Here is a 14041-nt window from a genome sequence, read left to right on the forward strand (position 1 = left end):
TGTTTTCCTTCATGGAGTAGAATGTCTTCATTCACAACAGGCATTTGATGCATTCTAGTCTTGCCACTGTGTCACACAGTGTCTTTAGCAGGTCAGAGATACAGTGAGACTGAATGAATACAGAGTGGGTGGGGAAAAATAACTTGTGAATTTTGCTGAATAGAGATTTAGGCAAATAGAAACGAAACACTTAGTAGGCTATGGTCACACTGCAGGGCGTGATGCCCAATTTGGATTTTTTGTTAAACAGATATATAAAAACTCAGATTTATCTGGCAAAAAGATATGTGACTTGCATTGTGAATGTAATGCGGCTGGGAAACGACACGCACGCACACTGACTCGTTGTCACTTGTTACAGTGTTTATGGAATTAAGGCTACCTTCACATGCTCTGGGAAAGATGATGCTTACCATTTGCCAATGGACCTATCGCAAAGCCCCGCCTCCTTGTAAAACTGGTAAACCGAGGCTCTGTCAAATTCTCTCAGTGGCAGTGATTGAGTGAACGAACGATTTATGGATGATGGCAGGAGTTCAAATTTCTGAATTTCCACTATTACAGCTGGCAATAGACCTGTTTTTTTGTTTTTTTTTAATGAAATGATTTTTTTTTGTTCTTTTTAAATGAATTTTGTCTAAAAATAGAGGGTTGCAGTATGCAGTGGAGCTAGGGTCTTGACAGTTTAGATATATTTTTTTCTGTTTGTGTAGTGACAAGCTAGTAAACAAGTAGGCAGTCAAATGTTGGCAAACTAACTTAATAGTGAAGTCTACGCTTTTACTACATGCTATCCAATGTTATTTTTTACAAATTGATCATTAACTTACCTTTGAGCAAGCATAAAAATCCTCGGGTGACTGGCTTGACATTCAGTTGGTCATGTGGTCGACGACAGAGCATTATCTATAGCTTGCATTTTGCAAGCTTTCTTGTAGGGTTTGAAAAAGGCACCAAAAAAATTTGGTTTTGGAATTAAAGGTACCCCACGTACTGCTTTAAACCATCAGGTTTTTGCTGTTTTATTGTTAAGTTAAAATAAAAAAAAAAAAAAAAAAATGCTTTAAGTCACAACCACACAGTATTCCTATGCAACTCTACGGGTCCAGTGGTATGAAAAAGTATCTGAGCCCTTTGGAATTTGTCACATTTCTGCATAAAATCACCAACAAATGCGATCTGATCTTTGTAAAAAAACACACAGATGAAAAAACAGTGTCTGCTTTAACTAAAACCACACAAACATTTATAGGTTTTCATATTTTAATGAGGGTAGTCAACAAACAATGACAGAAGGGCGGAAAATAAGTAAGTGAACCACCACATTTAATATTTTGTGGCCCCACCCCCTTTGGCAGTAATAACTTCAACCAGACGCTTCCTGTAGCTGTAGATTAGTCCTGACCGATGTGCCAGACTGATCGTGGCCCATTCTTCGCTGCTGTAGTTCAGTCATATTCCTGGGATGTCTGGCATGAATCGCTGTCTTTAAGTCATGCCACAGCATCTCAATGGGGTTCAAGTCTGGACTTTGACTTGGCCACTCAAGAACATGTATTTTGTTCTTCTGAAAACAATCTGAAGTTGATTTACTTCTGTGTTTTGGATCATTGTCCTGTTGCAGCATCCAGCCTCTTTTTACCTTCAACTGTCTGATTTCCTGCAAAATATCCTGATAAACCTTCACGGTGGGGATGAGATTTTGATGTTGGTGAGCTGTTCCATTTTTCCTCCACACTTAACGTTGTGTGTTACTCCCAAAATATTCAACTTTGATTTCATCAGTCCACAAAATATTTTGCCAAAACTTCTGTGGTGTGTCCAAGTGCCTTTTTGCGAACATTAAATGAGCAGCAATGCTTTTTTAGGCAGCAGTTGCTTCCTCCGTGGAGTCCTCCCATGAACACCATTCTTGGCCATAGTTTTACATTTTGTTGATGTCTGCACAGAGGTATTGGACTGAGCCAGTGATTTCTGTAAGTCTTAAGCAGACATTTGAGGGTTCTTTTTTAACCTCTCTGAGTATTTTGCGCTTAACTCTTGGCGCCATCTTTGGTGGACGGCCACTCCTTGGGAGAAAAGCAACAGTGCCAAACTGTCCATTTGTAGACAACTTCTCTGACTGTCGATTGATGAACATCCAGACTTTTAGAGATGGTTTTTGTATCCTTTCCCACCTTTATACAATTCAACAATCCTTGATCGCAGGTCTTCAGACAGCTCTTTTGAACGAGCCATGATGCACATCAGACAATGTTTTTCATCAAGACATTTCTTACCAGGTGTGTGCTTTATAGTGTGCAGGGCAGCTTTAAACCACTCATCAATGATTGGGCACACACCTGACTTAAAATGGTTGGTAAAAATTTGTTTCAATTGCTCATAAGAAGCGCCTTATACTCTTAGGCAGAGGGTTCACTTACTTATTTTCCCCCTTCTGTCATTGTTTGCATGCTATCCTCGTTAAAATATGAAAACCTATTATTTCATATTTTCCGCGTCATTTTATGCTCCTGAATGAAATGGACTGCTTGGATGTGTGTGGAAGCGATCGATATATTTATTCAATTGTTTGAATCCCGCGCCATGAAAATGAGCAACTTCCTGGATTGATGAGGATTCCGAATGTGACATCAGCGGGATAGTCATATGTAGTATACATCCAGTACTACAGCATGCAGAACTACTGCGGATTCAGTTGATTTTGCGAATTAATTTGTTTATTTTTCGCATCACGCCAGCCAAATGTGCTGGAGGAAAATTTTGCTGCACCAGGAGGCGTATGAGCCTTTTTGGGTTTCAAAAAGTTCCCGTTCACCCCGAGATTGTTGTAAACAATTCTGACAGCTGTGGGACCATTGGACTTACGAGGAAGGTAATAAACATTGTTTTGTATTATGTCAAAAAACATGGATCATGGCACATGTTTTAATAAGGAAGTGGCTTGCATTTTGTGACCGGCGATCGGCGGTTTGTCGCCCCCCACACCCCCGGTTGTCTTTGCGTGCCCACCGGGAATGCGCTTTCCTCGGCTTGGCAACGAGCATCTCAGTGCTCCGATGTCGGCCGAGAATGGGCTATTTTCAGCGTTCATTCCCGGCGACGAGCCCTGCCCCAGGAGAACGGCGATTTTGCTCGTCAGATTCTCTTCACGTGCCCGCTGAGAATGCATTTTCGTCGGCTTAATGACGAGCCCTGGCAGCCTGCCGTGGCCCCAGTACAATGACGGGTTGGCTGACTCAGCCTGATCGGTCCTCGTTGCATGCCCGCCGAGAATGCGCTTTCCTCGGCTTGGCCACGCGCAGCTCTGTGGTCCGATGTCTGCCGTTTTTTTTCCACCGAGAATGGGCAATTTTTGGCGTTTATTCCCGGTGATGACCACTGCCAGCCTGCCGTTGTTTACGCTCTTTCCTGCGTCTCGGAAGCCAGGGCGGGCAGGAAAATGACAAAAGCCGGTGGCATAAAATATAGTTCGGGAGGTGCAAGAAGTGCAAGACAGTTTTGACCATTATGGAGTAATTTTGCCATGTCGTACTGAGTAAATGCATTTTTAATATTTCATATTCCATTTAGAACAAGACTGTTATTTGTCATGACGATACCATTTATTTATGAATTGGGGAAAAATACTTTGATAAAAAGAATATTCTGTTAAATATTGGAGTAGAGAGATCGAAAGAATGACATTTTGCTGCTGTCTTCGTCGCATTATCCTCGTTCTGAATAATTCCCCCTCAATGGGCTGAAGTCCAAATCAGATGAAACCATTCTCCTGCCGACGTCATCCTCCTGTTGGTGACGCTACAGCCGTATAATGGTAGATGTGGCTAAAACGCTACAGCCGTATAATGGTAGATGTGGCTAAAACGCAGATTAAAAGACTAATTTCTCGTCACCTGCGCTTTGCCAATTTGTTGTATTGAATCATCTCAAAATATGATTCTAATTCACATAATAATGCTATTTAAGACTTTTTCTTTTTAATCCTGTCGTACGCACTTTAAAGCGGACACTGTATTTTCATCTGTGTGATTTTGACAAAGATCAGATCATATTTGATGGTGATTTTATGCAGAAATGTGAGAAATTCCAAAAGGTTCAGATACATTTTCACACCACTGTAGGTGTCCGACTTTTTTTATTTGTGGGCGTGGTTTTGCGTAGAGGTGGGAACCTCTTGGTACCTCATAATCCGATATGCGATACAAAACTCATGATAACGGTGATCTCATGGTATGGCGAAACAACAATTATCAATACATTGGTCATTCTAATCATTCTAATTCTAATCATTCTACAAAACAACTAATAAACAGAAAACAAGCTTTTTTCATCCTTCTGCTGTGAAGTGGATAGAGTTTATCACTAGTAGACGTCCAACCTGTTTAAGTTGGGAGGGTGGCAGCAATGAACATTTGTTTATTTGCTGCCATCCCTCCCACTTCAAACTGATTGGATGTCAATGGCGGTCAAGGGCAACCAATGAGTTTAATTTGGGGGCATTTCAGACCCTTTGGTGTTGATTTTCAGTCACTTACTGTTGATTTTGGGGCATTTCAGGGTCACTTACTGTTGATATTAGGGTATTTATGGGTCACTTTCTGTTTATTTTGTTTATTTTTATCTGTTTTATTTTGACCTCCGTTCACCAGTATGTTAAGGGACAATAAAAACGCTTTTGATATAATTTTTCATTAATTTAAATTTTAATGTAACAGTAAATGTAATGCGTTACAACCCACCTCTGCTCTCATTCGATACGGATATGCGTTCTTCTACAGAGAGTTGGATAGATTTTCTCTACATATGAATGAGCAAAGGACAGATCTGAAAAAAAAAAAAAAAACAGAATTGGAACGTTAACACAACATGATAACAACCAGACACGTGTTGTATAGGGGCAAACAATCAGAGTTCACCTGCAGTGTGAACGTAACCTTAGCCATGCAACTTAAGAGAAAATGAAATTAATGTTCCCTAGCTATGTACAGTTGTAGTGCCTTTTAGCTTCCTCTTGAAATTTAAGATGAATATTCCAAACACTAATTATTGCCAAAAATTTCAGGGCTTTGATTTTTTTATTTGAAAACACACACATTCAGTATATAATTAAATGAAGAGTTCTTTTGCAATGATTAGTAGTACAATAGCGAAGAAGCCCTGTTTGCAAACCCCCAAATTTAATAAATATATATATATTTTTATCTATACCAGTTTTTTCCGCTCCCAATGTAGGAAGTAAAAATCTCATTTTTATTGCTTTTTATTATGTGGCCCCACTTTGAAAATGCAGTTTATTTATTCATTTTACTTATAAGTGCTCATCAAATTCATAGGACCACTATTCAATATTCAGTATGTATTGCAACTTTGGAAATGACCAACATAATTTTGTCTTTTCTCTGTAATAGCTAATATACTTCTGAAAAAGAGCTTGTTATCCGTAGGGATTTATTTTGAAGTGATAGTAATAAGTTATTACCGTAATAGTCATTTTCTGTAAGTTATCAAAAGAGAAAATATTAAGCATATAATAATACAAATTCATGTCAAATTATAGTTGTTTACTTTTATTCCTGAGCAGAAAAGAATGTTTCAGTGTTTAAATGCTTTGTTTAGAGTTCTCACTCCTATAAAAGAAATAGATATGGCTTAAAAAAGGATTTAGTTTGAAATGTGTCATTCATAGACTTCATAACCTATTGACATGACACGGGAAACGGGGCCGATTCATAGGGAGCCTATTTTCAAAAACTTCCAATTCAAATATTTTTAAAACCAAAGCTGCTACAGACCTAAAACCAAAACAGGCACCTACCTTAGCCACATATGAGTCTCCATGAGCAGCTGCATCAAAAAATTCAAAGTCGTTCCCTTATAAAATCCCGATTATTTTTTATATAAGTATAACACAACTTAAAATGGCTATAAAAGTCTCAGATTTTACACTAGATGCACAAAAATCACCAAATGCAGAGTTTATCGCCTATATTTTTAGGATCAATAGCAATATTTAATATATCATGAAAGTTTTTGACCAAAATAGCAACTTATTTTTTTTAATTAACTGCAAGTTTTCATCAGCTAATAAATCACTCAATTTAACATCAGAAACTTAATACTTGAGGAAAACATGCAGAATCAATTATAAACAATATGTAAATAAATTATTAATAAAGTCTATATACAATCATATAGAATACAATAGCCCTCTATTATCATTATACACTATTTACTGTTAGCGAATGAGGCTAGTGGCCGTCTGGCATAAATAGAGCTTTTCTGGTGAAAATTCTTGTGAATAAATGCTTAAATCCCCTAATTTTTCATAGATATGGACGTAAAACAGTCTAGATTCTTGGTTAAAAGCAAAGAAACTGTGCAGTTAGCGTTTATTTTACATATATTGATGAAGTACAATACCTCTATGTTAGCGAATGAGGCTAGCGGCCGCCTGGCATAAAAGGAGCTTTTCTGGCAAAAATTCTTGTGAATAAATGCTTAAATCCCCGAATTCTTCATAGATATAGATGTAAAACAGTCGTGATCCTTGGTTAAAAGCAAAGAAACCGTGCAGTTAGCGTTTATTTTACGTACAGTGGGGCAAATACAGTAAGTATTTAGTCAACCACCAATTGTGCAAGTTCTCCTACTTGAAAAGATTAGAGAGGCCTGTAATTGTCAACATGGGTAAACCTCAACCATGAGAGACAGAATGTGGGGAAAAAAAACAGAAAATCACATTGTTTGATTTTTAAAGAATGTATTTCCAAATTACAGTGGAAAATAAGTATTTGCTCACCTCACAAACAAGCAAGATTTCTGGCTATCAAAGAGGTCTAACTTCTTCTAACGAGGTCTAACGAGGCTCCACTCGTTACCTGTATTAATGGCACCTGTTTTAACTCATTATCGGTATAAAAGACACCTGTCCACAAACTCAGTCAGTCTCACTCTAAACTCCACTATGGCCAAGACCAAAGAGCTGTCGAAGGACACCAGGGACAAAATTGTTGACCTGCACCAGGCTGGGAAGACTGAATCTGCAATAGGTAAAACGCTTGGTGTAAAGAAATCAACTGTGGGAGCAATTATTAGAAAATGGAAGACATACAAGACCACTGATAATCTCCCTCGATCTGGGGCTCCAAGCAAGATCTCACTGCGTGGCGTCAAAATGATAACAAGAACAGTGAGCAAAAACCCCAGAACCACACGGGGGGACCTAGTGAATGACCTACAAAGAGCTGGGACCACAGTAACAAAGGCTACTATCAGTAACACAATGCGCCGCCAGGGACTCAAATCCTGCGCTGCCAGACGTGTCCCCCTGCTGAAGCCAGTACACGTCCAGGCCCGTCTGCGCTTCGCTAGAGAGAATTTGGATGATCCAGAAGAGGACTGGTAGAATGTGTTATGGTCAGATGAAACCAAAATAGAACTTTTTGGTAGAAACACAGGTTCTCGTGTTTGGACGAGAAAGAATACTGAATTGCATCCGAAGAACACCATACCCTCTGTGAAGCATGGGGGTGGAAACATCATGCGTTGGGGCTTTTTTTCTGCAAAGGGACCAGGAAGACTGATCTGTGTAAAGGAAAGAATGAATGGGGCCATGTATCGAGAGATTTTGAGTGAAAATCTTCTTCCATCAGGAAGGGTATTGAAGATGAGACGTGGCTGGGTCTTTCAGCATGACAATGATCCCAAAAACACAGCCAGGGTAACAAAGGAGTGGCTTCGTAAGAAGCATTTCAAGGTCCTGGAGTGGCCTAGCCAGTCTCCAGATCTCAACCTCATAGAAAATCTGTGAAGGGAGTTGAAAGTCTGTGTTGCCCAACGACAGCCCCAAAACATCACTGCTCTAGAGGAGATCTGCATGGAGGAATGGGCCAAAATACCAGCAACAGTGTGTGAAAAGCTTGTGAAGAGTTACAGAAAAAGTTTGGCCTCCGTTATTGCCAACAAAGGGTACATAACAAAGTATTGAGATTTAACTTTTTGGAATTGGGTTAGGGTTAGGGTACTTATTTTATACAAATACTTATTTTCCACCATGATATGCAACTAAATTCTTTAAAAAATCAAACAATGTGATTTTCTGTTTTTTTCCTCACATTCCGTCTCTCATGGTTGAGGTTTACCCATGTTGACCATTACAAGCCTCTCGAATATTTTCAAGTGGGAGAACTTGCACAATTAGTGGTTGACTAAATACTTATTTGCCCCACTGTATATTGTCGAAGTACAATGCTATTCTGTTAGTGAATGAGGCTAGCGGCCGCCTGATGTAAACAGAGCTTTTTCTGGCGAAAATTCTTGTGTATAAATGCTTAAATCCCTGAATTCTTTATAGATATGGACTTAAAACAGTCTCGATTCTTGGTTAAAAGTAAACTATGAGGCTAGTCAGTCGCCTCCATGTGTAAACAAAGAAGAACATTCCGGCGAATAAATGCTTCAATCACGCATGCATGGTACGAAAAATGTAATATTTACCTTGAATCCTTGAACAAGTCACTCCTGAGACAATCCTTCCTGTTTGTATGCGGTACAGCTTTCGTAGTTAAATCCAGTTGTAAGTAAATCCAAGCTTAAATCCGATATTAGCGTGTGCCGTCTTCGGCTATTACTAAATGAAGCTTGGCTCCCTCTTATAAGGTGTTATGCAAAGAATGACGAAGTGCCACGTCAATATTAATGAAGTTTATGGTGTCATTCTAGTTTGAAAGTTAGTTTGAAGGAAGTTAAAAGCTCGCTGAAATTGAGCTTCATTACGCTGGGTGGTATCTTTTGTAAGAGGTGGTCATTGAATTAGTTTAACAATATATATGTAGTATATTAGCAAAAATGTTTTTAATTTAGTAATGCCTAAACTGGAACGTGTAAAACATCACATCTGGTATGTTTTTTTAATTAATTATGATTATTATTATTATTTTTAAATCTCTGCTACTCTACAACTGCTAACTATTCTAGCCAACTTTCAATAAGCACCCATAATCCTGTCACTTATTACTACATTTTTTTCTTTTTCTAGCTTTGGTAAAACTATCTTTTGTTCTATCTTTAGTGTTTTCAGTTTCACTACCTTTTTACCATTTTCTAATTTAATCACATTTTAATCTTTTCCTCCTGTGCATCTTTCTTTTGTCCTTCTCTTTTATTTTTATTTTGTATGACATTGCACCATGACCCAGGATGTTTTTCCAAGTAGCTTCTTTGCTGCTGGGATCTGTCCTATGGGCATGGCTGCCATTGTACCTTCCTCTTTGTCCTATTGTCTACCTATTGTCACTGTTACTGTTTTGCCATCTGACTTTTAACAGAATCGTCACCCTGACTTTTTTTGTTTTTCATAGTTTATATCTGGGATGTCAAGTCAAATCCACAAAGGGCAAAGTGGGTGAGCAGACAGTGTACCCACTTAGCCTTTGTGGAATTGATGTGAAACCAATGGTTTATTAAATCTAACGATTTCAAATCTGTGAATCAGCCTGTAGTTGTGGACCTGTGTCCTTCATATATACACAATGTATATTGTCCATGATCACGTTTAGTGCAACTGACAGCAATAGATGTCCAACCAATTTTGACTGGGCGATGCTGACATTGAGTGATCACTGCCATTCCTCCTAGTCAAACCTGATTGGACATCTATCACCGACAATGGCTGTCAATGAGTTACCGTATGTTGCGTACTATAAATCGCTCTGTAGTTTAAGTCACACTATTCAGAAAATGAGTTATTATGAAAACAAAACTATATTACAGTAAGTCGCACAAGACTACAACTTTTGGGGGGAAAATGTTTGTCGTTCACTATTTGCCTTCGCCAAGTAGCTAAACATGGTTATTATTATTACTACAGAAACAAAATGGCATTTCAAAAAAAATTGTTTAGTTACCTTACTTGGTATTGAACAACTTTCTAGGCCAGCCCCATTGCAGACAGTCATGCGTTGTGCATTCTAGTGCTAACAAAAGCTTCCTTTAGCTTAGCAAGCTACAAGGTAAAGTACGTGCAGCACTAGATACAAGCTGACATTAGCCAGGGCAGGTATGATGGTAATGTGACTTATCGTAGTATTGGTGTGTTACCATAAAAACAAATGTTATCAATTTATTTATTTTTTTAATTCAACCAGCTTACTAATACTTCATAAGCAATTTAAAGAAATATGACAAAAAATTAATGATTTTTAATTTACAAACTTCATTTTTTTATAATTATACTTTTAGGCAAGGCATTTTTTGTATAGCACAATTCAAAAAAAGGAGAGACAATTAAGGAATAGAAATAAAAACACAAACAATCCATAAATGTCACATTAAATCAGTAAGAGAGGGAAAGGAAAAAGAAATATAACCAAATAAGTGGATGAAAAGCAAAAGTCATACAATTAAGTATATCACTAAGAGGGGCAGTTATGAATATGCAGTTGTCAACGGTACCATTTTTAGCCCTGATTTAAAGGAGCTCATAGTCTTATACACAGCGGCGCTCATTAGACAAAATTTAACAGTATACAGGTAGCCCCGGGGTTACGAACAAGTTCCAATCATACGTTGGCGGCATAACCTAAATTTCCGCGTATGTCGGAATTAACCCTTTAATTACACCTCTAAAACTCCTAAAACTCAAAGTAAATATCCAAAAACATGTATTATACGTCATTGTACTGTCCTCGCCGAGACGTTAAAGCTCAGTCCTAGCTAGACAATGAGCTAAGCTGTAATCTTTCTCCTCACTCTCTGTCTCTCACTCGGCTGCGCGACTCTTTTGTGGGGGCAAATGCGCTCTTCCTCATGTGTGCGCAAATACGTTCTTCGTGTGTACATGTGCTCTTACGCTGCATTTAAGGAAGGTGGGAAGTCGGACTAATCCCATTGGATGTTACCAGTTGCGACCTCAAAGCGTTCCAAGCGAATGTAAAGAAATATTAAGATTGCAACAAATTGTTTTTTATTTTAGCCATTAAAATCCATTTTGACCTCCAGCAAATCTGCTTTCTCATAAACGATCAAATAGGAGAGGAAAAATGACGGCTGAGATAAATTACACACACTGTAAACTGCCTTCTTCAGTTACGGTGCTGGCCAAAAGTACTGGCACCCCTGCAATTCTGTCACATAATGCTCAATTTCTCCCAGAAAATGATTGCAATCACAAATGCTTTGGTGGTAATATCTTCATTTATGTTGCTTGCAATGAAAAAACACAAAAGAGAATTAAAAAAAACAAATTTAATCATGATCATTTTGCACAAAACTCCAAAAATGGGCAAAAGTATTGGCACCCTCAGCCTAATACTTGGTAGCACAACCTTTGGACGAAATAACTGCGAACAACCCCTTCTGGTATCCATCAGTGAGTTTCTTAAAATGCTCTGCTGGAATCTTAGACTATTCTTCTGCTCTAGGTCTCTGAGGTTTGAAGGGTGTCTTCTCCAAACTGCCTATTTTAGAGATCCCCACCGGTGTCCTATGGGATTCAGGTCTGGACTCATTGCTTGCCACTTTAGAAGTCTCCAGTGATTTCTCTGAAACCATTTTCTAGTACTTTTTGAGGTGCGTTTTGGGTCATTGTCCTGCTAGAAGACCCATGACCTCTGGGAGAAACCCAGCTTTCGCACACTGGGCCCTACATTATGCTGCCAAATTTGTTGGTAGTCTTCAGACTTCATAATGCCATGCACATGGTCAAGCAGTCCAGTGCTAGAGGCAGAAAAGCAACCCCAAAACATCAGGGAACCTTCGCTATGTTTGACTGTGGGGACAGTGTTCTTTTTTTTAAAGACCTCGTTTTTTTCCCTCTTTCCCTGTTTGACTCTGTTGATGCTTTTTCCCAAAAAGCTCCACTTTTGTCTCATCTGACAAGACAGGTTTCTTCCAAAATGGTTTTGGCTTTCTCAGGTAAGTTTTGTTTAACTCCAGCCTGGCTATTTTTTGTCAGAGGCAGAAGTGGGGTCTTCCTGAGTCTACTACCATAGAATCCCTTTTCATTCAGACGCCGACGGATAGTACGGGTTGACACTGTTGTACCCTCGGAGTGCAGGGCAGCTTGAACTTGTTTGGATGTTAGTCAAGGTTCTCTATCCACCATCCGCACAATCTTTCGTTGAAATCTCTTATCAATTTTTCTTTTCCGTCCTCATCTAGGGAGGTTAGCCACAGTGCCATGGGCTTTACACTTCTTGATGACACTGCGCACGGTCTTTGGACTTGTAGCCTTGAGATTACCCATGCTTCCTGACAATTTTGCTTCTCAAGTCCTCAGCCAGTTCTTTGGTCTACTTTCTTTTCTCCATCCTCAATGGGGTACACACAAGGACACAGGACAGAGGTTGAGTCAACTTTAATCCATTTTAACTGGCTGCAAGTGTGATTTAGTTATTGCCACCACCTGCTATGTGCCACAGGTAAGTAACAGGTGCTGTTAATTACTCAAATTAGAGAAGCATCACATGATTTTTTAAGGGTGCCAATACTTTTGTCTGGCCCATTTTTGGAGTTTTGTGTAAAATGATAATAATTAAATTTTTTTCCCCCAAGCAAAATAAATGAAGATATTACCACCTAAGCATTTGTAATGGCAATCATTTTCTGGGAGAAATTGAGCATTATCTGACAGAATTTCAGGGTGCCAATACTTTTGGCCAGCAGTGTACATGTTTTTCCCTCATACAATTAATTTGTTTTATCTAATGCACGTGTCTTGATTTGGTCCGTCCGATATTTTCCATGCATACTAACTGTTTGTCCTCTCATGTCTTGCCGAAAATCTGTCAGTCCTGCATGAATTCATGTCAAAATAATCACTGCCACTATCTTTGCATGCTTGTTAAAATAATCTGACATGTCTGTCTGCCTGCTTCCCTCACCACCCTTCCCTATTTTTCTCTTCTTTGCATCTTTTTGGAATGGACGGACTGGTTATCTACACCAAGGACTCTTTGAGGGGCCGGCCCATGTCTCCTCTGGCAGTTCGAAACCATCTCAGTGAGACTGTGGTGAAGGGAGGAAAGGCTTTTGAGGAGAGAGAGAACACAAAAGAGGCCAAAGATAAAAATGAAGAAGCAGATGAGAAAAGTAAAGACAAAAACGGGAATGATGATGATGATGATGTCGAAAAGCAGGAAGGGGTTCATTGGACTCTAGAAAATGAGCGTATGAAATCCAGTGGTGATGAGGGTAAAATGAAAAATACAGGAGATGGTGGAGGGATAGACAGTTTGCAAGACCAAGATGGCAGATCTGAGAGAGTCCAGTTTGATGAGATCTTAGAGAAGGTAAATATTGTCTTTGAAGTGTTGGAAAAAGAAGGTGTTCAGAAAAAAGCGAAAGGTAGTCATCTTAGTGGGGATTCTCAAGAGAATGACACAGATGTGAAAGAAACTGAAACTGACCCTAAGGGAGTTTTGGATAAACATAATGCATATGATGATGTAGATGAGGAGGAGGATGGACAAGATGGGGGAGAGGAAGATGATGGTGAAAGTAATGGAGACTTGCAGCGATGCTCCTTGAGCCAGAGAAAATTGACGGATGATGAAGAAGAGGTGTTGGAAAGTTGTGTTGCCAGTGGTGACGGAGGAACACAATGGGAGAAAAAAGAGTTGAAAGATGAATCAGATGCCCAAAAGGCACAATCAGCATCTCTGAATGAGGAGGCCGTAGACCTTTCTGAAATGGAAAGAGAGAAACCGACATTGGCACAACAAGGTGTCCTTGAACTGTGCGAGCATAAAGGGGAACCTGGCAAGATGGAATGTCTGAATTTGAGATCTCCCATTCCTGCCGAGGTAGGGCTCACTATTTTTGTGTGCTGTGTACTCGTATGACATCTTGTCCACTTATGGTGCCATTTCTTAAAATCTGCTGAATGATTATATTATATTTCAATTGACAAAGATAGACGTACAATCCATTTACAATGGGAGAGGTCAGAAGCAATTATTCAAAGTCAAAATGGATTGGATGTCTGTTGCCGTCAATGGCAGCCAGTGAGTTAAAGGTTTCCCCTGTCACATTTCCATGT

General features: G+C 39.2%; 1 protein-coding gene across 8 annotated transcripts in view; it reads left to right on the forward strand.

Moving 5' to 3' along the window:
• LOC130917549 (centrosomal protein of 164 kDa-like) overlaps positions 1-14041 on the forward strand; it is a 61955-nt gene that overhangs the window by 17760 nt on the left and 30154 nt on the right. For 6 of the 8 annotated variants that reach the window (XM_057839087.1, XM_057839088.1, XM_057839086.1 and 3 more), the window contains exon 9: positions 12951-13805. The exons of 1 other annotated variant lie outside the window; for it this stretch is intronic. In XM_057839087.1, the coding sequence (XP_057695070.1) occupies positions 12951-13805 (855 nt within the window). Of the gene's footprint in view, positions 1-403; positions 461-12950; positions 13806-14041 lie in introns of those variants that run through there. One more of the 8 variants, XM_057839090.1, reaches the window with a different exon arrangement.

This window comes from Corythoichthys intestinalis, chromosome 6 (genome assembly GCF_030265065.1).
Source record: "Corythoichthys intestinalis isolate RoL2023-P3 chromosome 6, ASM3026506v1, whole genome shotgun sequence".
NCBI lineage: Eukaryota > Metazoa > Chordata > Actinopteri > Syngnathiformes > Syngnathidae > Corythoichthys > Corythoichthys intestinalis.